This window comes from Pieris brassicae, chromosome 7 (genome assembly GCF_905147105.1).
Source record: "Pieris brassicae chromosome 7, ilPieBrab1.1, whole genome shotgun sequence".
NCBI lineage: Eukaryota > Metazoa > Arthropoda > Insecta > Lepidoptera > Pieridae > Pieris > Pieris brassicae.
Window position 1 is genome coordinate 9,828,943 of NC_059671.1, and position 24,440 is coordinate 9,853,382.

Genomic DNA, 24,440 nt, shown 5'->3' on the forward strand with positions numbered 1-24,440 from the left:
AACTAGCTGCCCCTGAAACTTCATATTGCCTTGATTTGATATTAAGCCTAAAAATTAAAATTACATTCGTCTCATTAACTTGAAACCAAAATTTTTGTAGATTTCACTTTGCCACGTGTTAATTGCACAATGTTTTTCTACTTAGCCTACGATTACGAGTAGCAATATACCAACATATGGAACATTTTGCTATGCTACCCATATAGAATAATAATAAACATTTCAATGTTATTTTATATTTTCGTCGTTCAGTCCAGTTCGAGTTTTGCGCTTAGTAAGATTGCGATTCATTTTTATTTATAAAAAAAATATATGATTAAATACTTCAGGACACCATCTAATATATAAGATATTTGCTATCTTCGGAACCTTGCGTAAAGGGACTCGTTTTATAATATATTTTAGTTTTTAAGGTTAGTTATTGTCTTTTGTTATATTAATTTATGTTAATTTACTATAATACTGTTTTATCTAACATTATTTTATGCATTTAGGGATCTCATACGTAAGATGAGACCCAAAGTGATATATATGATCGCACTGAAATTCAAAGCAATAATAAAGTTTTGTAGTGCTTTATAAAGTTTAAAGTGAGACGCAGTTTGTTTGAGTTAGAGACGTTTACAGCTATTTATTTACACTTCGTTTCATTTATAGAAAGAAACATAACACATAACATTATAAGGGATACAATGGGTCTTATCGCTAACAACCTTAATCTAAAATAAAAAAATATATAAATTCTCATGTTCTCCATCTCCTATATTCCATCCTGCTCAACCCTAAACCTCCTTCCTATGATTTCAAATTTTTGGGAGCCCATAACTATAGCTTACGCACTTCCGAAAACTATACCCTTGAAATCCCATCTCATAACTCCTCTTTCTTGGCAATTCCTTAAAGGTCTCTGCAGTTGGGCTATGGAATTCACTTCCCGTCCCTATTCGCTTAGCTCTTTCTCTATCTTCCTTTAAATTTCTTCTGTACAAACATTACCTGTCCACATCGTATCCCTAACTTTCGTACTAACTACTAACTGACGTGAGACTGATCTAGAATTAAATAATCGTGATTCATGTATCATTTTAGTTTATTATTTGTTCCTGTTTACTTTCTTCTTTATAACTATATGTAATATGCATTCTTGCACTTCTTGCCTTGATTTTTTTCTTTACTCATGGTGGTTGCCTGGAAGACATCGCTCGAAAGCGATAAGGCCGCCAGTTGCCCTCCTTTTCATTTAATTTTGTTCAATTTTTATATTGTAATATAACAAAGTGTTAATAAATAAAATAAATGAGGGACTGAAATTGTGTAATATGAAAATAAATTATAAGAGTACCGTGTTATAATAATTAATTATTTTAAAAGTACATTTTATTTAAGACTATGACCATTTGTCCGATAACTTAAATAATAACTATCGTACTTAAACAAGTAAAAAATGTAGATAGATATCGTTTCATAAAATCTAAACATAACAATGAAATATATAAAAAATACAGTATTTACAATTTCCATAAAATAAATAATTGGTATTAACAGAACCAGTTTCAGCATAACATCTTTTTACAGACTTGTGAAGAAAGCTCAACTGTGTCAGAAGGCAGAACATGAGTTCCCTGGAATGCCTTGTGGTATTATGGATCAATACATTGTGACTATGGCTAAAAAGGATCACGCCCTACTTATAGATTGTCGGTATGTATTTTATAAACGTTGTTTGAATCAACAACTTAATTAAGCGTGCAATTCGTAATCGAGAAGTCTGTGTACACGAGTCAGCTTAACGTGCCTTTACATACACACATCTGTCAGACACACATGGCTACGTAGATAGACTTGCTTATAATAAATACATGTATAAATTAAAATTGTGAACATTTTTAACCTAGGCACCTTAAGTAAAGCAGGGATATCTCATTGGTTCAATAGACCAATTTTGTTGTTTTATGAAAGGGAAATTTGAGTATTTCGGACACGTCTTACATACCACCAAAAATACGAGCTTCTTCAACTAATCATTCAAGGCAACGTGGCAGGTAGAAGGAAATCTGGCCGCAGACGCACGTCTTGGTTGAAAAATCTAAGACAATCGTTAAGTCAAAGTACCAAGACATTGTTTAAAAGAATTTCTTGACCTTCTCAAGGAGATGGCACTATAAGATGAATAAGGATTAGTTATAATGTAGTTAATTTATTCGATTTTGAAATTCCGAAGTGTATTGAGGAATTTGCATAGCATTGATTCAAAGTGTCCAATATTCGATTTATGATTTAATGGATCAGTGTGAATTGGCGCTGAATATTTGCTGGAGAACTCAAAACATCGAGTTATTATCGTAGATGTTTTAATTAATTTATTTTTACCAATACCTTGTATTTCTCCAATAGTGTTTTAAAACAAACTTTGTTAATTGATTGGAGCGTCTAAAAAGAAACTTTTATGTACTTGAGTGCCCAAGTACTGTTAAGCAAATACACTTTAAATTCACTTTTTATTTTATAGCTTCTAAGTAATTGATAGCTTTGTTAAATTATTGTAACTTATTAATATTACTAATTTATTTGCAAGAACATGCTACAAAAATCTTATGGTGGCAAATCTTAAAAGGTTGAATAGAAGTTACTTTTTTATAACTGCATAAGCAAATAAAATACATTATTACATTATCAAATAAATATTAATTATAATATTGCACGCAAATAAGCGTTCTAAAAAATCTTCGACCCCGTACTACGCCCTTAACTTGCGAACTGGTAGTAAATGTAAATTTTGAATCTTTTTTGCTGACGTTCATAAGTGTTCTTTGATATATTTAATTGGAGTTTAATATTGCTATCTGAACTCACTAGCAAATAATATATACCGGTAATCCTGAGCAGGTGCTTTCCTCGCTAAATAAATAAGAATTGCAATACAGCGAGTAAATGCTGCCAGCGTTAAAGCTACAATGGCCACAGGGACCAAACTAATACTTTCCTTATCACTATGTAGGTTAAGATTGTGTGTGTATTGGTGTTTTTGAAATAAATAATTATTCCCAAGAACAAAGGTATATTAGGGAATACGGGTTTATGAAATCCCATATAAATTAAAAGCAGTGTTAGTTACAGCTAGACGTAGATCCTTCAAACCTCAGTTGTGTAGTAATTAATTTCTCTGTCCATACATGCGTCACTTGCTTATAGTTTTCTCACGACATCGGAACAGGTCAAAACATCGACGATGTGTCAGACAGACTATTTCCCTTCTAGCCTAAAGTATGCCCTATTTTTAAAGTTGAATGTTCATAAATACAAAATTAATTATAATAAAGTGGAATACGTTGACGTGTTTAGATAAGGGTTTACTTTAATCTAGCTTCAAACAGTCGACATCACGATCTCTGGAAGCTTAACTATTGAATAATATCGCAATATAAACTATAAATGAGGTAAATATATAATGGATAGAATCCAAAATAAAACTATATTGGTGGTGTGTGGGACATGAATATTGAATTATTGCCTTTGAAGCTGTTAAAATTAAATTAAAATTACAACCGCAAAAGCGATATGAACGTAATCTGTACAAATCCGTAGGTAGGGTTGTTAGGTTCTTAGTTCTCTCATATATACATATATCGAGTACTGTTTGCTAATACATACAATACATTACTATAAAAATACACCATACTACACTATAGTGGCATAGTACCAACAATTATTTGACATGTCATTTATATTGTGACATTTTATTAATGTCTTAAAATGAAAATGAATTTTATACACGAGAATTCGTTATATTCCTTACCGAAGAACCGGTCAATAGGAAAACATTTCTTTTACATTATTTAGCGAATCGTTAATACTATTCAATTCTTATTGTTGCCAGGCATTCAAAATGAACTGAAAAAATAAACAATAAACAGCTTACAATGCTGAAGATTCCGTAAGAGTCTTTTACCGTATTGAGCCTACTTGATAGATTTAAGTTCCAACAGAAACTCAAAACGTAAAGAGAAAAATAATACTCATTACAACCTTAAAAAGGTTATTTGTAAATTTCTTATAACAGAAATAGTTGCTTAATACTTTCTACCACGAGACTCATTTTTAGACTTTCTCCCTTCAGTCGGTAGCTCATATCTGAGCGTCATTCAGCAAACATCTGGAGCCGACCATCTGTTTCCACCGGTTTTTGTCCAGCGCAAGCTTTCAGGGCCATGAGTATTTCACTAGATCGGTCCACCTGGTTGGTGAATGGCCACGCGATCGCTCGCCTTCTTTGTTACCAACCACGATCAGTTTCTCCAAGTTCTCATAGGCCTTTGCGCATTGTATGGCCGAAATTTGATATAATTGTAATTCATACAAATTGTATAAAATCTAGGCCGTTACTAGCATCTTATTGGAAGCTACATTCATTACAATTACATACACCGGTTTCTTTTCATCACATCACATCGTAAACAAAATTGGACAGAACGAGATAGAACAGAGATTAGACGGAGTTTCCCTTGCGCCGGTATGAAGTATGAAGACATTTGTTAACTACACAGATTTAAAACAAGACAAACAATTAAACAATTTAAAAAATCTATAAAAATTCTGCTGCGTTTGCTTGTTTTAAAGTTTTGTTATCAGGATCATTGTTAAATAATATTAGGTCCTTACATATGAAATTGGCGTTTTGTATGGGAGGAACAAAAAGTCGAATATTTTTAAATATAATATATTTAATTAATCAAAGTATGAACCATTGTTTTCTATGCACTTTTGCCATCACATAGGTAGTTCATTGATCCCTTTACTAAAAAAACCAGTCGGACGGGAATCAATAAAATCTGTGAAGGCGATTTGGACTGCCCCATCAGAGTTAAATTTTTTCCCTTGCAAGAAGTTGTCCAAATTTCGAAAAAAATGGTAATCTGTTGGAGCAAGGTCCGGGGAGTACGGAGGATGTCTTAGACATTCCAATTTCCTCCTTTCAAGCTTTTTAATCTTCCCAATTTGCTTCAAGTGAATTAAAACAGTTTTATCACTAACACCGCAGCCTGCAGCTAACTCGGACGTGGTTTGCGATGGATCCGCTTCCACAATAGCCTTCAATACTTCATTATCAACTTTGGTCTCAGGCCGTCCACGGGGCTTGTTCTGCAGGTCGAAATTTCCAGAACGAAAACGTTAGAACCAAAAACTAACTGTGTTTTCTTTTGCAACATGACCCCCATACACATCATTTGCCCTTCGAGTCGTTTCCGCAGCACTAGTGCCACGGCGGAACTTGTACTCGTAAATAATGCGATACTTTAAGTTTTCCATTTTGTAAAATGAGTGACGCAAACAGAAAAAAACAAATGAATTACGGTCATCGAAGCACAAATACATGAGTAAATAGCTGTACAAATTTGAATTTGAAATTCCTAACCAAAGAGTAGGTATTTGAGGTCAAAGTGACCAGTACGAAATACGCCAATTTCATATGTAAGGACCTAATATAATTATTTTCATTCTTGAAACGGACAAAGTATTCCAACTGGAGAGCGCTGCAATGGACTGTCTACCCAAAGAATAGTTTACCATTTTAAAAATCAACTTAATGTACTCTAAAATATGTAAGTGATAGCAACACCCAAAAATAAATTTCGCTTTCAAACACATTTGTAACTATATCTATTAAAAACTCCATCAAAAACAGTTTTGATGTTTTTGAGAATACAATTTTCTCTAACTTCGGGGGTATATTCACTGAAATTTGCACGTATGGGTTGGTCAAATTTGTGGACCTGAAACTGTTCGTGACGGGTTGAAGTTGTGTATGCATCCTGAGTAGACCACGCAACTCCAGCAATAGTTTTACGAATTTTTTGTTATGCTGTTTATCATATTTGTGAATGGTTTGGGATGAGTGATGATTGAAAGAAGTTATTAAGGTTATGATGTGTTTGTTGGAAAAGTGTTAGGTATTTAGGCAGGCAACGTGTGCTCTTATCGCTATCGACTGAGCGGTAATTTTAAAATAAATACCATCTACCAATATATCCCTAACATTCTTACTAACGATCGGAAATTATCGTGATTCATGTGTCCTTTTTTATTTCTGTTTCACCCGCTGCCCTCATTTTAATTTAATTTTATTCACTTTTCATATTATGTACAACGAAGTGTTAATAAATAAATATCTGTTTACATATGTTTTAATTGCTTTGTTTTGTTCCATTAGTTTTGTTTAATATAGTTTTGCATTTCTTTCTCTCTCTATCTAATTTTCTAAACCTTAATTGGAAGAGATCGCCCGAAGCGATAACGCCGTTGCCCTTCCTTCTTATTTGATTAAAACATATATACTTACAACGAAGTGTTAATAAATAAATGTTTTGTTATCATCCGGCAAATAAACAGTAACATACGTTGCTTATAAAATACAATATTTAGAAATATTTCTGTTCCGTTTTCATATAACTATATTCTAATGAACAATATATGAACCTATTGATTGACAAATGATCATGAAACAGATACATAAATCTGAGGCCCAGACCTATATTTGCCACAGATTTATATTTCATTTTAACTTAGCAATACGAAGAGTTCTTTATAATACTAAGTGATCTCATTCAGGTAGCCCTTGGGTTTAATTTAGGTTATTTTTTCCAGGTCCTTAGAAGCAAAGCAGATCCCTCTAGAAATAGGTAACGCAGTGATTTTAGTAGTGAATTCCAATGTAAAACATCAGTTGACTGGGAGCGAGTATCCCTTACGTAGATCGCAGTGCCAGGACGCCGCGAAGATACTCAAAGTAGCCTCACTTAGGGATGCACGTGCCAAAAATATAGAAGGTACTACCAGATTTTACATTAATAGTATAAAATACATTTAACGTGCAACCGTATTACTTCATTACGTGTTTAGTAATACGTATAAGTATGGGTGAAAACGTGCAACTTTCAACTGGGTGAGTTGGGCTAGTGCGAATCGTGGATCATGAATATAATTTTTTGCTTAATTTTTTGACGGCGTATGTCAATTTCCTTATCGCTTACATATCTATATTAAAAAATTATAAGGAATACAGAAGTGTACGCCCAAGTCCACTTATTATATCTGTTAAAAGAAGTCAGTGGTACTACAACATTTTTAGGTCTGGGCGGCAGACACACCGTCGACTTTTTGGGTCAAATGCAAGCCGATACGATGTTTTCCTTCACCATTCGAGGGTTTGTTAAATGCGCACACATAAGGAAAGTTTATGAGTGCACTGCTGTGGATCGAAACTACGACATTAGAATCGCACGCTGAAGCCATTAAGACAACACTGCTCTACATTATTTATATTACTCTCTAAAATGTAACAGCTATTTCTAGGAAGCAAGACTATCTTTTATATATCTTTAACCATAAAACAGTGCAATCAATTACTAAACAGTTTAATAAAACGTTTTATAGTATCCATAATAGTAACATTTTATCATTATTGCTTTATTGGTAAGTTCACGTTAATAATTTAAGATATTTTTAAGCGATATTGAAATCAATATCAATATCGATACAATTATCGACGTGAAAAAGTGTGGAAAGAAGAAATAGAAGCGTTAACAAGAAAATGGAGAAAGAAAGACATGGATAAATTTGGATAAAGCTGGAGATGGCCTTTATCCTTTACCCAATCAATGGAACTCAATGGAATATCCTATATTGAGTAACAGGAACAAAAACTAATCCTTAACTTTTGTACTAACTGATATGAAACTGATCTAAAATATTGTGATTCATGTGCACTTTTTCTTTTTCATGTGTCCGTAACCTAATTTTTTTTTCTAACGATACTACAAAAAGATATTTATCGATTAGGAAGCATGACAAACACTTCACAAATACAAGATATGGAAGAAATTATATGTACAAGTTATTATTATAGAAGTGTTTTTAAATTGTTTCACAGATAAGTAAATAAAAGCGATAAGGCGATAAACTGTATATTCAACATTTGTAAAGATTCAAAATAAATAGCCTTTTTTATTACTATTCCTAGCAAAAATTTAATTGAGATTATAACTCTGACAGTTCGATAGGATATCACAAGAATTGTATTGTTATTGGAATACGATCACTGCAATATAACTAATTGACGATCTTGTGTACGGTGTTCAGGCTTTATTAATTTATATACGATACTTTCAAAGCATTCCCGAAACAATATTATTAACCTATCATCACCGATACGGTTATGGTTAAAGATATATAAAAGATAATCTTATTTTCTAGAAATAGCTGTTACATTAAGGAGAATAATGCAGAGCAGTTTTTTGTTCAGTGTGGGACTCTGAGGTCGTAAGTTCAATCCACGGTTGTGTATTAATGGAATTGCTTTCTATTTGTGTATTTAACAATCACTCCAACGATGAAGGAAAACATCGTAAGGCTTGCGTTTGACGCAAAAAGTCAACGGCGTGTGTCAGGCACAGCAGGCTGATCACCTACTAGATTGACAAGTGATCATGAAACAACAGAAATCTGCGGCCTAGACCTGGAAAGGTTGTAGTGACACTGATTTTTAAAAATATAAATAATAAGTGGACTTGGGCATATACTTCTGTATTCCTAATCATTTGTCTATATAGTTACATATGTAGGTGATAAGGTATTTTACACGCCGTCCATTTTTCCCATATAAGAATAATGCTTTATTTATTTATACAAAACTAATACAGTGGGAAAATTTTAATAATGCAATGGCCATATCGCTTAAAAGCAAACTCTTTTGGGCAACCATAGTAAGGAAAAATAATATATACTACTCCTAAAAACACGAAGAGACACTACCAATAATAGGATTTTCTGAATTTTCTTTTTCATTTGAGAGAGGTCAGAGATAAGTGGTAATAACTATTGACTCTGTCAATAATTTTGGGTCAAATATATGTCGTACCACACGATGTTTACCTTTTTCGTACGACGAAAAACTATTTCGATTCATTACAGATTTGAAAAGTCTTAACTCGGATCCGGATATTGTGAAGAGGGCAAAGCATGTCATCGAAGAAATCACACGGACTGAGAAAGTCGCTACTCTGCTACCAAAAAAATATTTAAAGGAAGTAAGTAACATAAAAAGTATAAAATAAAAATGTTATACAAACCATTTCCAAGGAAACATTTCCGCTAGGTTCGATTCCTGGCCGTGAAAATTATATTCGTTGTGCCCTTTCAACTGCTTGACTATATATAGCGTTGTAAAATGTTACTTAATAAATGGAATATAAAATTCAAATAAATATTTGATTCAACACACAATAGTAAAACAACAGTATCAAATTTCTTGGGTTAACTTTAATATAAGATTTTAGTTTGTTCTCCATCTCAGATTTATAACCAAACAAAACCTCTTACAATACGGCTATTATTTGTAATTAAACGCATATCGGAGATAAAAAATGCGATTGCAGTTCTTTGATCAGCTTGCAGTGCTTGGATTTAGCTCCCGAATGTAAAAAAATACATTTTAATATTTGTTTATTTTTGTAGGTATACTTATGTGTTGACTATAAATCTTTCAATGAATATAATAATTGCTAGAGTATAAACGAAAATATTATTTAGACACAATTTTTATACTTACATTACATTGATATTGACTAAGTAGAACTATTTCTGTAGATTAATTAACCTCAAACCCTCTCCTAAGTTTTAACGAAGTCTTTGCTAAAGCAATGTATTGTCACATTTTAAAATAAATCAAGATCAACAAAAATAAAGGAAGTTTATCGTACCATTGTTTAAACCTGTCAAGCCAGCTATGTATTACAGTTTTTTAAGTTAAAACATTTTCGGCTTCCACCGAGGCTGGACTAAAAGCGGCTCCCTCCTAGCTGTTCTATTTTACAAACCCAAGTTTTTCTCAAAGTTTTGCGAATAGGTAATCGACCCCTTAACCTTTTGCCCCAGACCCTTCTTCAAATTTTCTCATCGCACCCTAAACATACTAATCTAAGTAGCTAAAGAATTTTTACCCGTTAAGGGCAGAATATCAACAAAGTTAATAAACCAATTTTCAATTTATATCAGTACCTAGCCCGCGACCGTCTGTACGTAGACTTACGACAGCATTTTTTAGGCTTATTGTTTTGTAACTAAAACACGTACAACAAAAGAAGCTATTTACCGTATTTTACTGCACACGTGTGGGTAACACTGAAAATGTTTAGAACTGGCCAGTTAGAAACATTGCTTATCTCAGTGGTTCCATCGAATGCGACTATGTGTAGAGAGGAACGGAGATTACTTCGAAAAACAATAAAAGTTTTGTAACTTTCTACATTAAGCCGTTTTTCATTTTCTAAACATTTTCACTGTTACCTACGTATATCTTATTTAAGTATATTTTTATATACGACGTTTTTAGTTTTTCCATCTTTGGCCAAAATAAAGGGTTTCGAAACACGTGAGCATGTCACAGAGTAGTCCATGAGAAAAACATGGTTTTTATAAATGAAGACATGCATCCTTGACCTTTCTATTCCCTATTCTATTTCTATTTCCTTGCCTATCTATTGTAATTGCGAATGATTTCAGGGGAAACTGTATTCCTTTAAAGTAAAATGGCCTTACAATCGTAATTATTGGGGAATAAAAACGTTTTCTCTAATTTTATTGGTCGAGTTCAGTGGCGGTTTTTTGTATGAAGATGTTTAAATAAAACTGTCTATTTGAAGCTGGGTAACAACTGACTTTAATGGTTTAAAATATGAGATTATAACTAACACAATGCTAGGGGTAGAGGGGTTGCGATGCTAACAAATACAAACTTGGCTTGTCAAAGGGTTCATAATCGTAAATCTAAATGATACTTTTGTTATTGGACATTATCGGAAACGAGAATGTTAAAATACAATTTATAAGTGTGGTAAAAACTAACTGAGAGGTATTCGACGACAACCCCTTCCACACACGTCTGGCAGAGTTGTCTGCCCTTCGTTGTCTACCCGAATGGGCAGTGAGCTCGCCCACCTTCGTCGCGCCGCTCATTGTGTATGTCTAGGCAAGTTACTTACTTACTTACTCAGATTTTGTATTAACTCTGTAATTCTCTGTATTTTGATTTGTAATACATTATATATTATATACCATACAAACATTCCTTCCCTTACAGACCTTTCTTCGCATTAAAGCCTATTCTTTCTCAGGCTCTAAACTATCTTTGTACCAAATTTCAATCAAACTAGTTCAGTAGTATAGACGTGATTGCGGAAAACACGTTACTTTCCCATTTATATTAATATTGTTAGTTCGTTTTATAATAAAGAAAGAAAAGAAGATTTATGTTAATTTGCAAAAAACAATAATAATCTGCAATCTATTCTTCTAACATTCGCTCGAACTGTGAAGGAAAACATCGTGAGGAAACCGACTTGCCTTAGACCCAAAAAGTCGACAGCGTCAGTCAGGCATAGAAGGCTGATCGCCTACTTGCTTATCAAATTAACAAATGATCATGAAACAGATACAGAAATCTAAGGCACAGACCTAAACAGGTTGTAGCGCCATTGATTATTCTTATTATTATTCTGCAATCTATGGTTTGTATTGTCTCGAAGTCATCAATATTGTCATAAAAAAAGAGTCAATACACAGTATACGTTTAAAACTAATGAAAAACGATCTTGAGAACATAAGCGATTCTTAAAAAGTTAAAATTCCTTTTGTCACAATAGTGTTTTTTATATAACAAAGGAGCAAGTGGGGAGGAGGCTCATCTGATGGTAAGTGTTACATGGACACTGTCAACGCCAGAGAATTGGTACGTTCTTTACTTGAAGGACCCTAAGTCTAATTGGTTCGGAAATACTTCAGTGGGCAGCTGGTTCAACATAGTGGTAGTGTGCGGCAAAAACTGCCTTAAAAACGCTCAGTTTTATTTCACACAAAGTATACGAATCAAGAATATTCCATTAATAATAAATAAGAAAGATTCCTAGTGAAAATAAATGTATATTTTAGACCTACACTAGTGTAAGTCACTACTGGTCTAGACAAACATTGTGACAAGTGTGACAAAACCATTACCATAAACTAAATTACGCATTTTTAGTGAATTATTTCTGTTTTTAATAGGTTGGCGACCTTTTATACCAGTCACATAAATCTCTAAGTCAATTAATGGAGGTCTCTTGTCCTGAGTTGGATGAGCTCGTTGATATAATGAGGACATTGCCGGGTGTTTATGGGGCGAGGATGACGGGCGGTGGTTTCGGCGGCTGCGTTATTGCTTTGGTAAGAGAAAATTAAAATTTTAATTGTGGCAATGAAAATTACAATAAATTTATATTTATTTATAACACATTATTCGTTATCGAAAATTTTTTTTAGAAATAACGTTTTCTTTGTGTACGTTCTAATTTTTCCTAGATATTATAGCGGTAAGAATGTTGTATTACCAATTTTCTTAGAATAAATTTAATTACAGCTTTAATTTGGGATAATGAAAGTGATATCCTTTAAAATGAATTCTTTTAACAAGAAAAAAATCTTTACAAGAAGCGCATTCTATTGATATAATAAACAATAGTTTTTATGTCTTAACTGATGTAGTAACGAGAATTAGATCCTTCGAGATTAGATAATTTTAACCTCGAGTAAAACCATAGTCGTTTCTCCCAGTAATCGATAATATACTTGCGCTAGGAATAACAATACGTGAATATAAGAGAGAATGAAACCTACGACATCAGGGATGAGAGTCGCACTCTGAAGTCACTTGGCCAACACTGCTCTCAACAATTTGGCGTAAATACTGGAAAATAATCTATCCTGTCATCATCATTATTTTAACATCTACCTAGTCATATATTGGACAGACAGGTAATAGCCTACCTACGTAGGCAGGTAAATAAAGTAACATCGGCACTATATACGCACTATATGGTGCACTTAAAAGGGCACGAAAAACACTAAGCAGGTACAAAGAATGTACACATTTACAGAAATACATTCCAACGTAACGTTCAATTTTCGATATCAGAAACAAAGTGGCTTCTTTGCTCAAACGAAACCTCATCGCAAAATCATGGCCATCATATTATTCACATAAGTCTTTTCTTTCTTCTAACCATGTTGGACGTCTAGGTATAATTTCCTCTTCATTATGACTATCATCAATCATAATGCTTAAACGTTGCATTATACAATGCCAGACTATTAATTTAGTGCGTTGCGTTGACTTGAAATTTAAACACAGAATAAAAATTTGTGAAATGACAGAAATCAGATGATTGGACTGACTGACGCCATTACATTATTCTAGGAATAGCTCCGTTATTCCGTGCGAAACGGCGGCATAGTAACTATTCCCGAATAGACCCCTTATTAAGAGAATTGTACATAGTAAAACGTAAAATTGATTTACTCTCGATTAACTGACGATTTATTCTAAGATTAAGATCTTAAGATTTACTCTTGTATTCGCATCCACCGTTAGTTAAGTACTTGTATTCTGAAAATATATTCATTCTATAGCTAGTTTCCTATATGTTCCATAGGCTTAAATTATGTTAAGTCGCTATCAATCAATACCATACCTTCTATGTCTGTCTACCGCCGTAGATAGATAGATAGAATATGTAATACCTATAACACTCACTTCAAAGATATGTGTTCGTGCTCCCCTACTTTTAAGCGCCTTTTAAAATCGTTGTTGTAATTGTTTTGGTATTTGTGTATGTACTATAAATTTCTCTGTTTACATTTTTGTAGAGCAGTGTTAGCCTAGTGGCTTTCAACGTGCGACTCTCATCCCCGAGGTCGTAAGTTCGATGTGTATGTCAATGTGCGCAGTTAAAATTCCCTCGAACGGTGAAAGACACACCGTGAGGAACCCAGTTTGCCTTAGACCTAAAAATCGATAGCATGTGTCAGGCACAGGAGGCTGACTTGCCTATTAGATTGACAAATGATCATAAAACCGATACAGAAATCTGAGGCCCAGAGCCAATGTTGTAGAGCCATGGTTTGTTATACAATTTCGTGCCTATATTCTTTATATGCGTTACTCATTCCGTTATAAAAAATCTTATCTTTGAAATGACTAATTTAAAAACACTTTACATATCTTGTATTTGTGAAGTATCTCATGTTTCGTTATTGATAAATATATTTTTGTAGACTGTAGCCAGAGGGAAGAATATAGATTTTTATCATATTTAAACCTAACATCTATATAAACACTGAGAGAAGTAAACAATCTAAATTAGTTGTTTAAGTTGGAGTTTGAGTTTAAGACGTTAGAACTGAAATACACTGTAATAGCAACTTCGTGAGGTCAAAATGATAAGATATTTCAATGGAGATCTATTGAAACTATCAATTTCTGCTTTATTATAGTCAATCGAATTTCAAAACAGTGATACCTACGACCAACTTTAAATGTCCCAAAATATCGATGAAAAAGCACTCGGAGAGGTCATTTAACAAAACATATTCGATGATATCTTAGTAAACACACATATAATATTTAACATAAGAAAGTGTCCAATAACACTACTTACAGTCTCGATTAAAGGAAATTGTGTTCTATTTTTTCACTTGACACTGTTTACACTTAATACTAACATGCAATAACACTAATTCTCTAGTTCGAATGGTTTTGTCATATTCAGTCATCTCACCAGGCCCGTGGTGTCAAGGAGTTGAATAGCCTCGACTTTACGTGATGGTGATTCAAATATATAAATCAAAATCTTGGTTGATATATTTGATTGGACATCTTATTTCCGCTTAAATTTAGGGGAGAAGACCCCCAAGTTGTTATCACTGTTTCAGAGAGTTTAGATAGTCCCTGGGTCGATCCCGGTTACATAACGTACGGAATGACACACTAGTTATTCTACTATATTCTCACCCAAGATATTCTACTTTATTCAAGAGAGGGATATAATACTAACCACAAATAACTTTAACATTATTATTAAAATCTATATATTTGTATAGAATTGTTTTGATATCTCGTTTTACACATGCAGAACGCCCTCTTTTAATGAATAAATCATAAAAATTAAATCATTAATCAATACAATTGTATTCGAGTTTGAGATAATTACTTATTTTCGGGTTAAACAGGGCTATAAATGAATAAGAAGGAATGTATATGACTCTAATTGTCGTATAAAAAGACAAAATTACCTTTATAATCTCAATATCCTTTATAATTTGATGAATATTTAAATAAACTCCTTTAACGAAGCGCGTCATTTATTCACGTCATTTATATTTTAATATGTCCTTACTGATTGTTTTATACGCCTGTTCATGTATATGTTTGCCTATAATGTTCCTGTCATTAGAACTAGCTAATTTGATACATTGTTATCAACTGTATATCTAAATCTTTACCAAAATCATCCCATCTCTCGTGAAGCATGGTAGGTATATATGATTTTAGCTACCGCAACAAATGGGTTGATAGCTTCTTGTCACAAATGAAATAAAAAGAAGACAGATCTTAAGATATATAAGTTCATTTGTTGCTCTTTTAATTAAAGATTCCACAATTTTCTTTAAACCGATTAATGTTATTTCTACTGTTAGTTAGAGTTTAGCGTTAGTATTGTAGTCATAATAAGGTCCATTATTTTCAAAGCGCAATGAATCAGATCTATTTTAAATATCGCGGAACAATTATGTAGCAGTTTTGGAAAAATGTGTCTCACACATTATGTTTTATTCCTCTTTGTGTTAAAGTACTGCAAAATCCCATAAGTGCCGGAGATAAGAATAAACACTGAAACAAAGTAAACACCAACCCCCACCAAACCATTACTGAAGTCAAATAGTGCTGAGATTGATTAGAGTTTTGAGCATAAATACGGTCATATTATTTGTTAAAATTTTGCTCAATTGTAAAAATCCTCTTATCAGTAAACAATTTTTTTCTGTGATCTGCCTTTGCGTACCGCTTCAGTAGTTGTTTCAGTTTTACCTCCCTATTCTTTTATTAAATTATCAGTTAAGAAATGTTTTTTATATGCTGCAAGCCCTAAGTCATCTTTTAAAATACGCGACATGGTTCTAGGTGGTATCTTCATCTTCCGAGATAAAATCTTCTGCCAAATGTAATATTTTGTAAATTTTCAATTGTAATAGTATTTATGGCCAGACTAAGTATTTGTATATAGGATTTTACGGAGACAAACTAAGATACATGTGCTTTTATTGAGATTCAATAATAACGTAAACTGTGATCTCAGTAGAACTCTGTACTCATAATGGCATACGTCGAACTGGGTAAGTTCTGGGGTCACTGGTATAGGCGCACAACTTATTAATTAATCATAATGTCAATAGTGTTTTGATCCCTCATCTGTATTCGAATATGAGAAACATTATATATTATATTAAGGAAGCGGTGCAGAATGTTTGCTAGATGCCAATCATAACTTTGGCGTAGCAATAAAACGTGTAGCTACGTAGCCTTCCGACGAGGCTACGAGTCTACGAAATTATGTAGCAAGCTTGCCATTCGTCATAACGTGTACATCTTTATACATGTGTTCAGATAATAATACTATTGTATGTTCAAAATATATATACATATTATATGTCAGGTCATAACCATTCACTTTTGTGTAAATGAGACGTATATAGCGACTCCCAGCGAAATATTGTGTATATATAATACTTGTACACAACTCGCCCATGTCATAAGGATATTAGTTGTAGTGTAGCACGACAAGCCTTTTAACAAAAAAATAATATAATAAACTAGTATAATGCTTAGTATTAGACATAAATCTTGATATTAATAATGCATGTTAAACAAATATATGGTTAACATTCAACTCTAAACTAAGCCAATTTTGATTAAATTTTATATTTTTAAATCAGAATTAAATAAAAATAAACCAGTGACGCTACAACCTCTTTAGGTCTGGGCCTCAGATTTTGAATCTGTTTCATGATAATTTTTTTAAATCCAAGTGACACAAGCCGTCGACTGTTTGGGTCTAAGACACGTCGTTATCTTCACAATGTTTTCCTTCATCGTTCGAAAGAATATTAAATGCGCACATAGAAAGTAAGACCATTAGTGCACAACCAGGATCGAACCTACGACCTCAGTGATGAGATTCACACGCTGAAGCCACTGGGCCAACACTTCCCTAGACACAAATCAGAATTATACTCGAGTTAAAAATAAAATAATCCTTATATTCATGTTTTTTTACAGATAGAGGAGAAATATTCAAAGGATATCAAAGAAAAGGTTTTACAGGAGTATAAAGGAAATCCGACATTTTTCGTTTGTAAACCAAGTGATGGCGCCAAAATTTTAAAAATATAATGATATTTATAAATAGGTTTTTGTTTTATTTACCTTTAAGCCAACATAAAAATAGCATACACACGCTGCGATATTTTTCTGCGAGTACGATGTCTTCGGATCTTACCAAAAGATTACCAAAAGCATAGAGTAAAGTAACTTTTTTATTTTTATATAAGCTAAACGGAACATCTGTTAAAATTATATTTTTAACGTTGTAGTTTTTTTGTAGGGTGTTAAAAAACCTACAACCTTTTTAGGTCTGGGACTCAGATTTCTGTATCAGTTTCATTATCATTTGTTAATGTAATAGGCAAGTAGATAATCAGCCTGACGCACACCGTCAACTTTTTGGATCTCAGGCAAGCCGGTTTCCTCACGATGTTTTCCTACACCGTTCGAGCGAATGTCAAATTTGTACAAAGAATGAAAGTACATTGGTGCACAACCGGGGATAGAAGCTACGATCTCAGGGATGAGAGTCGCACGCAAAAGCCACTAGGCCAACACTTAAAAAAAATTGGTGTGTGTACTAGTGTACACACGTAAGAAGTGAAACTTCTTTATGACCTTATTTTTGAAAAAATGATCTACTGTATGCAACTTAACAGAAATTGGTAAAATAAAATAAAATTAGATAAAGTTTAACAAAAGGCTTTTATTATCATAGACAAATAATACAATGATTTCATTTTACCTTATTACTACTAAGATTATTACAGAATTTCATTAATTATTTCATTTATTACCATCATTGTTATTGTTATTAAATATTTTTGTTATTATTGGCTTCGAATTTCTTCGAATCAACCGTGATAGGGACAAGAAAATGATGGCACATAACGGAAAATGTGACATGTAACCCAAAAATGTGACGGTAGTTTTTTTCCAACGCCGATAAAGATCACTTCGAAAATTAAATGCTCCTAAATCTTGATAGAAGTGTTGTCAGCTATTAAATTAAGCGCATATAACGGATGAGCAGTGATGGCAATAAGCTTTCCGATACTTTAATCGCCAAATACTCTTATTTACACAATGATTGCAAGCTCCCGTATACATGATATCTTATTAATAACAGTCAGCATGTACTAAAAAGTTGACAATTAAAAATCCCGGGGTTGAAACCTTTTTTGTGTACGACTGCATATATTTCTTTTATAGGAGGTCAGGTTCCATGCTTAACAAATGTCGAAATCCTCAATCTAAGACATGGAACTTAATATTCCATTAACATAATAGGTATATCTTAGAACACATATAGAATGTAAAAGAGTAATTTTATTGCAAAGGTAATAATATATTCACTTTTAACAAGCGCTAAGCTTTGCGGGACAATGTATCTTAGCTTCTTAAAAAAACACCTCAGCGGCCTGTTTACTTCAAAGGGATGCAAATCTGTCCGCATTATATAATACTTAATATGCAAGAATAAAAATAAACCCTGTCAAGCCTTGTTAGGAGGACTAGTTTGAGTTCTGTACTGTTTTATATAATGCCGATAAAACTTTTTGATAAATGGTTTTAAATATTATAAGACGTATTTCGATACTACTTTAAAAAAATAGAATAAAGTAAAAGTAATTTTATGTAAAGTTTAAACTGCTTAATCAATGTAACATTATAGTAGTTTTGGCCAAGTGGATTCAGCGACTCTCATCTCAGGTCGTAGGTTCGAGCCCCGGCTGTGCACCGATGGTCTTACTGTCTATCTGCGAATTTAATAATCATTCGTCCGGTGAAGAAAAACTTCGTGAGAAACCAGCCATGCCTTAGGCCGTTTGTCCACCATCGCCGTCACCGGGACTTCAAGTTGACGGCGTGTGTCAGACACATGAGAAATCGTCCGGATGGGTGATTTTTGACTTGCCAAATTATTGTAAGCCATAATATTGACAAATTATTATGAATCAGCAACATTCGGAGCAATGTTGGCCTAGTGGCTACAGCGTGCGACTCTCATCTCTGAGGTCGTAGATTCGATCCCCGGCTGTGCACCAATGGATTTTCTTTCTATGTGCGCATTTAACATTAGCTCGAACGGCTAAAGAAAACATCGTGAGAAACATCGCCTTAGACCCAAAAAAGTCTACGGCGTGTGTCAGGCACAGAACGCTGATCACCTACTTGCCTATTCGATTTACAAATGATCATGAAACAGATACAGAAATCTGAGGCCCAGACCTAAAAAGTTTGTAGCGCCATTGATTTATTTATTTTTATCATGGTACCTGATAATAAAAGAGTTTATATATGACTTATTAAGAGTTTAAATTAAAAAAAAATAATCCATTCCATATTAGCGTCTATAGATTTCCAGTAAGTTCTCTTCTCCAAATGCGCCATTGGAACTTCTGTAGTTCCATCTTAAGATTGTCTATTTACTATCGTATCTCGAGGGAATAAGGAAGATCTTTATTGAACAGAATACGTTAATACAAACTGAATATTTCAAGTATCTCAATTACAGAGGGTATCAAAAGATTGTATGTTGAGTGCAGACAGTGAGAAACCTTAGGAGGAAAATTTTGTATATAATTTATGCTTGATAAGTCGACCACTGTATAACGTGTCATAAAGAATGTTTAATTTTATATTTGAATTAAAGATATCATATCATTTCCTAATATGTATAGTAATTTTCTGATTTTTTAATCAGAAGCAGGATATTTTTATATGAAAATATTTTCAATAAACTTACATCAAAAGGTCCGAAAGCTCACGACATATATGTTTAATGATCCAAATAATTTTCTATGACATCAATTAAGTTTTCAGCGTCTTAATAACAACTTAGAAAAAAGAAAGAAGCACACACAAATAAAAATCTTTAGATGAATATCCACGTTAACCACTAACATTACCCTATAATGTGAAGAAATGAATTTCATCACGAACCTAAACTATATTAAAACTACATTATGCATAGTTTATCTATTCAAAAGACTTTGGCTTTCGAAAGCTTTTTTACATACTCTGCAAGTTTTCACAAGGAGATTTAAATTAACAAATCAGGTTTCAGTTTTTTTGTTGACTTAAAAATGTACAAGAAATACGTCTATCTAGGGCAGTGTTTCCCAACGTAGGGCCCACGCCCCACGGGGGGCAATTTGATTGTTAAGGGGGTTAAAAAAAATATTAAATTTGGAATTAGAATTGAAGTTTTTCATTATGTGGTTTCTAATAATTATTTCCTAAAAGGAAAGATTCGATGGGTATCATTTGTTTGTTTAATGATAATTTTTATTTAAATTAAAAGGTATATATTTAGTATGATTGCATAAAAATGGTTGGGAAACACGGATCTAGGGCAACTTACTAAAAAAGTTTTGCTTTGAATACACGACGACATTTTATGTACGGTAAATGGTAACCTTTCTAGTTTCACCCATTCGCACAAAAGAAACCTACTATTTGCTTAGAGCTAAATCGAGTGCACGTAAATATAAATTTAGACGATTTGGGTTCATTATCTTTATTTGAAGTCGTATAACAGTCAAATACGTACATTTTAGGTACTTCATAGATCAACCTCAACCTCTTTTCGAGTCTTCTGTTGTTTGTTACCGCTTCCTTAATTGATTAGCTTAGCTTTCCTTGTTACTGATTACATTGCTCATTTAATCGCCTTAAATGATAGAATAATGAACAAAACATTAGAACTTAACAGATAATGAGACAGAGAAGAAATATTGTATCTACTTCAATTGCAGAACTTCAAACGACGCCTTACTTTGCGAACGCCCATTAGTGGATGTTTCTGAAGCATAATTTTTCTTTCTAAATCTCACTTTAAATAAGGTTTTTAATTGTTTATTATCTCGATTACTGTCACAACTTATTAAATCACGTTTATTTCTTGGTTATTCAAAAGACAGTATACGGTATTTAAAAAGAAAGCAGAGCGCACCTACTAAAATAGGTGTCCATGGGCTGCGATGACTATGGGCGTCCCGTAATAGTAGGGGAGACCACAATGCTAAATAGGGATTTACTCGGGTATCATAGAGGCCTATTAAGTTTCGAAGCTTAGGTATACAAAGAAAACAATGTTTTGTAAGGTGGTGGCAATAGATCTTCAAAAAGAAAAAAAACTGTTTCATGCACAAATTCGAGCGCATCAGATATTGATAACATCCATGTCCTACGTATTTTTAAGAACGTACGTTTATTAATCTGAGTGTTTGCATTATGGGGGTGGGTTTAGGTAAGGGTTAAAATAAGAAAACAAAAACTATATCGAGCGCGCCAGATTTTCTGAGGGGTTAAGTTAAGTAAGTTTAGTTAAGTGAACATAAAAAAGCTCTCATGTCTCACCTGACGATTTGGTATTGACACAAACTTGCGGCCATTATTATTAGAATGTACCAAAAATACTTTAAAATACTCAAGCGCGCCAGATTAAGATATATATGGTACATCTGTATGTCCTAGACGTGCTGTCTCATAATCTGTATTATGGTAAATAGGCAAGTAGAAGAACTTATGTGCCAGTAAACGTCTATTGGATGTAAGACATACCCATTTACATACTATGTTGTTTACATGCTAGTGTTAATAGTTAAAGATAATATAACGTACGTAGCAGCGACAGAATCAAAACACCCGACCTCAGGGATGAGAGTACTAGCCACTAGACCTCCATTGATATGAATCTTAATTTGCATAAACTTCCGCGTCCTCACTAAATGTCTGTTGATGAACCCAGTTCCTTTTAATGACGCTATAATAATATTAATCACGCTTATAATAAAATAAAACAAAAGTAAACCAATGGCGCTACAACCTTCTAAGTCTGGGCCTCAGATCCTTTTATATGTTTCATGATAATGTGTTTTCTCATATTTATTTTGTTTTGCTCTCACACATCACACACAAGTACAATCAGATACTTCAGATCAATAGATATTACAGAAAATAACATGAGAACTTAAGAAGGCGCGACGATAATCAGATCCATGCAACTTCCCCACAATCTCACAATCCCTCACTCCGTATGGGTCCGCCAAGCATCCGCGAATATAATGTAAACTTATAATTCTCTAGGAATTAAGAAAATAATCATATTAGGCAAGTAGGTGCCTGTCACACGCCGTCGACTATTTGGGCCTAAAGCCTCATGATGTTTTCCTTCAGCGTACGAGAGTGTTAAATGCACACATAGAACGTCCATTCTAAAGATAACAGTTTTTAATGCAACTTAGGACAAATATGTCTCTATATATTCTTAATACATAAGAGGTATATTAAAAAGTGGGGGTGTAGGTATAGATTATATTTCAGAGATGGAAATTTACACAACGAAGGTTTCAGATTCAGTCGACTTCACGGCAGCGTTGATGTTGGACGCGATAGATCGGTGCGCGGAACTTTACGAGTTTGTGTATTGTGTTGTTTAAAGTAAGTATTTTGCTTATGCAACGAATTATATTATAAGTATGCATATTTTTTGTATGTTTTCATGTATATATTGCAAATATAATTTCGGCTTCTCGATTTAATACGACTTTTCTTTAAGTTACTGTTGGGTAAATTAAAATTGAAAATCTTTTTGTTATATGATAGTTTTTATAACATAATTAGTGCTATCAAAACTAATAATAAAAGTTGTTTTTGTTTGATAGAATCAGAATTATTCGATACATACATATTTACTCAATTTAACTGAAAGAGTGACTGCTCAAAGAAAAAAGTTTAATTAATTAATAGTGATTTTAGTTTAATTATTCTAATCGATTGATATTTCGTATATCAACAGTCCATCATTGTCCGCTGTTAAATAAAATAACTACGACCATAAAAATAGTTTGGTAATGCTTATAGGTACAGAGTTCGGTAAAATAATTAATTCTTTTGTTTTTGTCCTCCGGATTGATTCATTCAAAGTTATTGTTTGACATTAAGTAAATTACTTCACTTACTTTGTCCCCATGTGGGGCACAGGGCGATCACCGTATATCACCAATCTGTTAGGTTCTGGACTAGCTTCTTACGTAGAAAGAAAACAATTTTTTAACCGGATTAAAGCTATTTGTATTATTATAAACTTATAATTATTTTACATAATTTTTTATTTTTTATTTAGCTTCTTACGTCTCTGCAATGATGCTTCGTTGCTAGATCTGTTTTTGTTCGGGGATTCCATTTGAGGACATTTATTTTTAATTATTTAGAGCCCGTACATGGCCAAATTATAACAAAATACACTATTCAGTTACAATACAATTAAGCCACCTTTACAAAATCCACAGAAACGTTCGCTATCCACTAATCCTCTTCTAGTATACCCTGAAATTATAGTATAGTACGAATCATGCGCCATTTCTCCAAACATCTACGCCGATTAAATAATAATATTAAGGCGAATAACATTAACATACAGGCGAGTATGAAAAAAGACTTGCCTTCTTTCACTCTGCGATAGACGCCGCCTGATCGAAATTAGCTTTGTTTACAAAATTTTAAATACTTGGATTTACCAGATGTTTTAAGTCAAGTGAACTTGCTCTTAAAAAGGAACACAAGGAACATATCAGGCCTTTTTTACGTTCGGGCAGTAAGGACCAACGTTGGTTGTAATGCACCTCTAAAAAGATCTCTATCTGCATTAAACGACACTCTGAGTAGATCCATACAGTAACAGTCTCCATGTCTACAGGCATAAGATGCTGCAGTCACTGTTGATCAATTAACAATTGCAAAGTAGAAATATATTAAAATATTTGCATCACATTGTTTTTTTCTCTTTATCATTGTTATTGGGACGGCAGATGTCGACGTGTATCTCGTTCGTATATACATATTAAAATTCTTATGTTAATAAAATACATTTTTTGTAATGAGAAATAAAGTTCTTTAAACATAATGTTTCCCTCTAAATGTTGTGCACGCTTGTCATTGATCGACATGCGTTGTTGTTCTCTGTAAGTGTTTCGTTAGGCAAGGCACACTCTTTTAAAATAAACAAATAAATAATACGCTTCACAATGAGGTCGCTCTCCGAAGATTCGGGAAAACTATTAACCAGCGAGACCCGGGAATGGGAGCTTGTTGACGCTGGTCAGTGCGAGTCAAATGCACGGCAAAAAGGTTATGTTTCCTGCAGCGCTGATAATTATCCGGAACTTATAATCTCATAATCTCT

At 33.3% G+C, this 24,440-nt stretch overlaps 1 protein-coding gene across 2 annotated transcripts in view; it reads left to right on the plus strand.

The window, feature by feature from the left end:
- The window catches only part of LOC123711827 (galactokinase-like), a 34,513-nt gene extending 17,181 nt beyond the window's left edge, over window positions 1-17,332 (plus strand). For both annotated transcript variants that reach the window (XM_045664653.1, XM_045664652.1), the window contains exons 5-9: window positions 1,576-1,701; window positions 6,643-6,824; window positions 8,968-9,083; window positions 12,097-12,255; window positions 17,204-17,332. In XM_045664653.1, the coding sequence (XP_045520609.1) occupies window positions 1,576-1,701; window positions 6,643-6,824; window positions 8,968-9,083; window positions 12,097-12,255; window positions 17,204-17,317 (697 nt within the window). In that variant the 3' untranslated portion in view covers window positions 17,318-17,332. The remainder of the gene's footprint in view (window positions 1-1,575; window positions 1,702-6,642; window positions 6,825-8,967; window positions 9,084-12,096; window positions 12,256-17,203) is intronic.
- The last annotated feature ends 7,108 nt before the right edge of the window (window positions 17,333-24,440 follow it).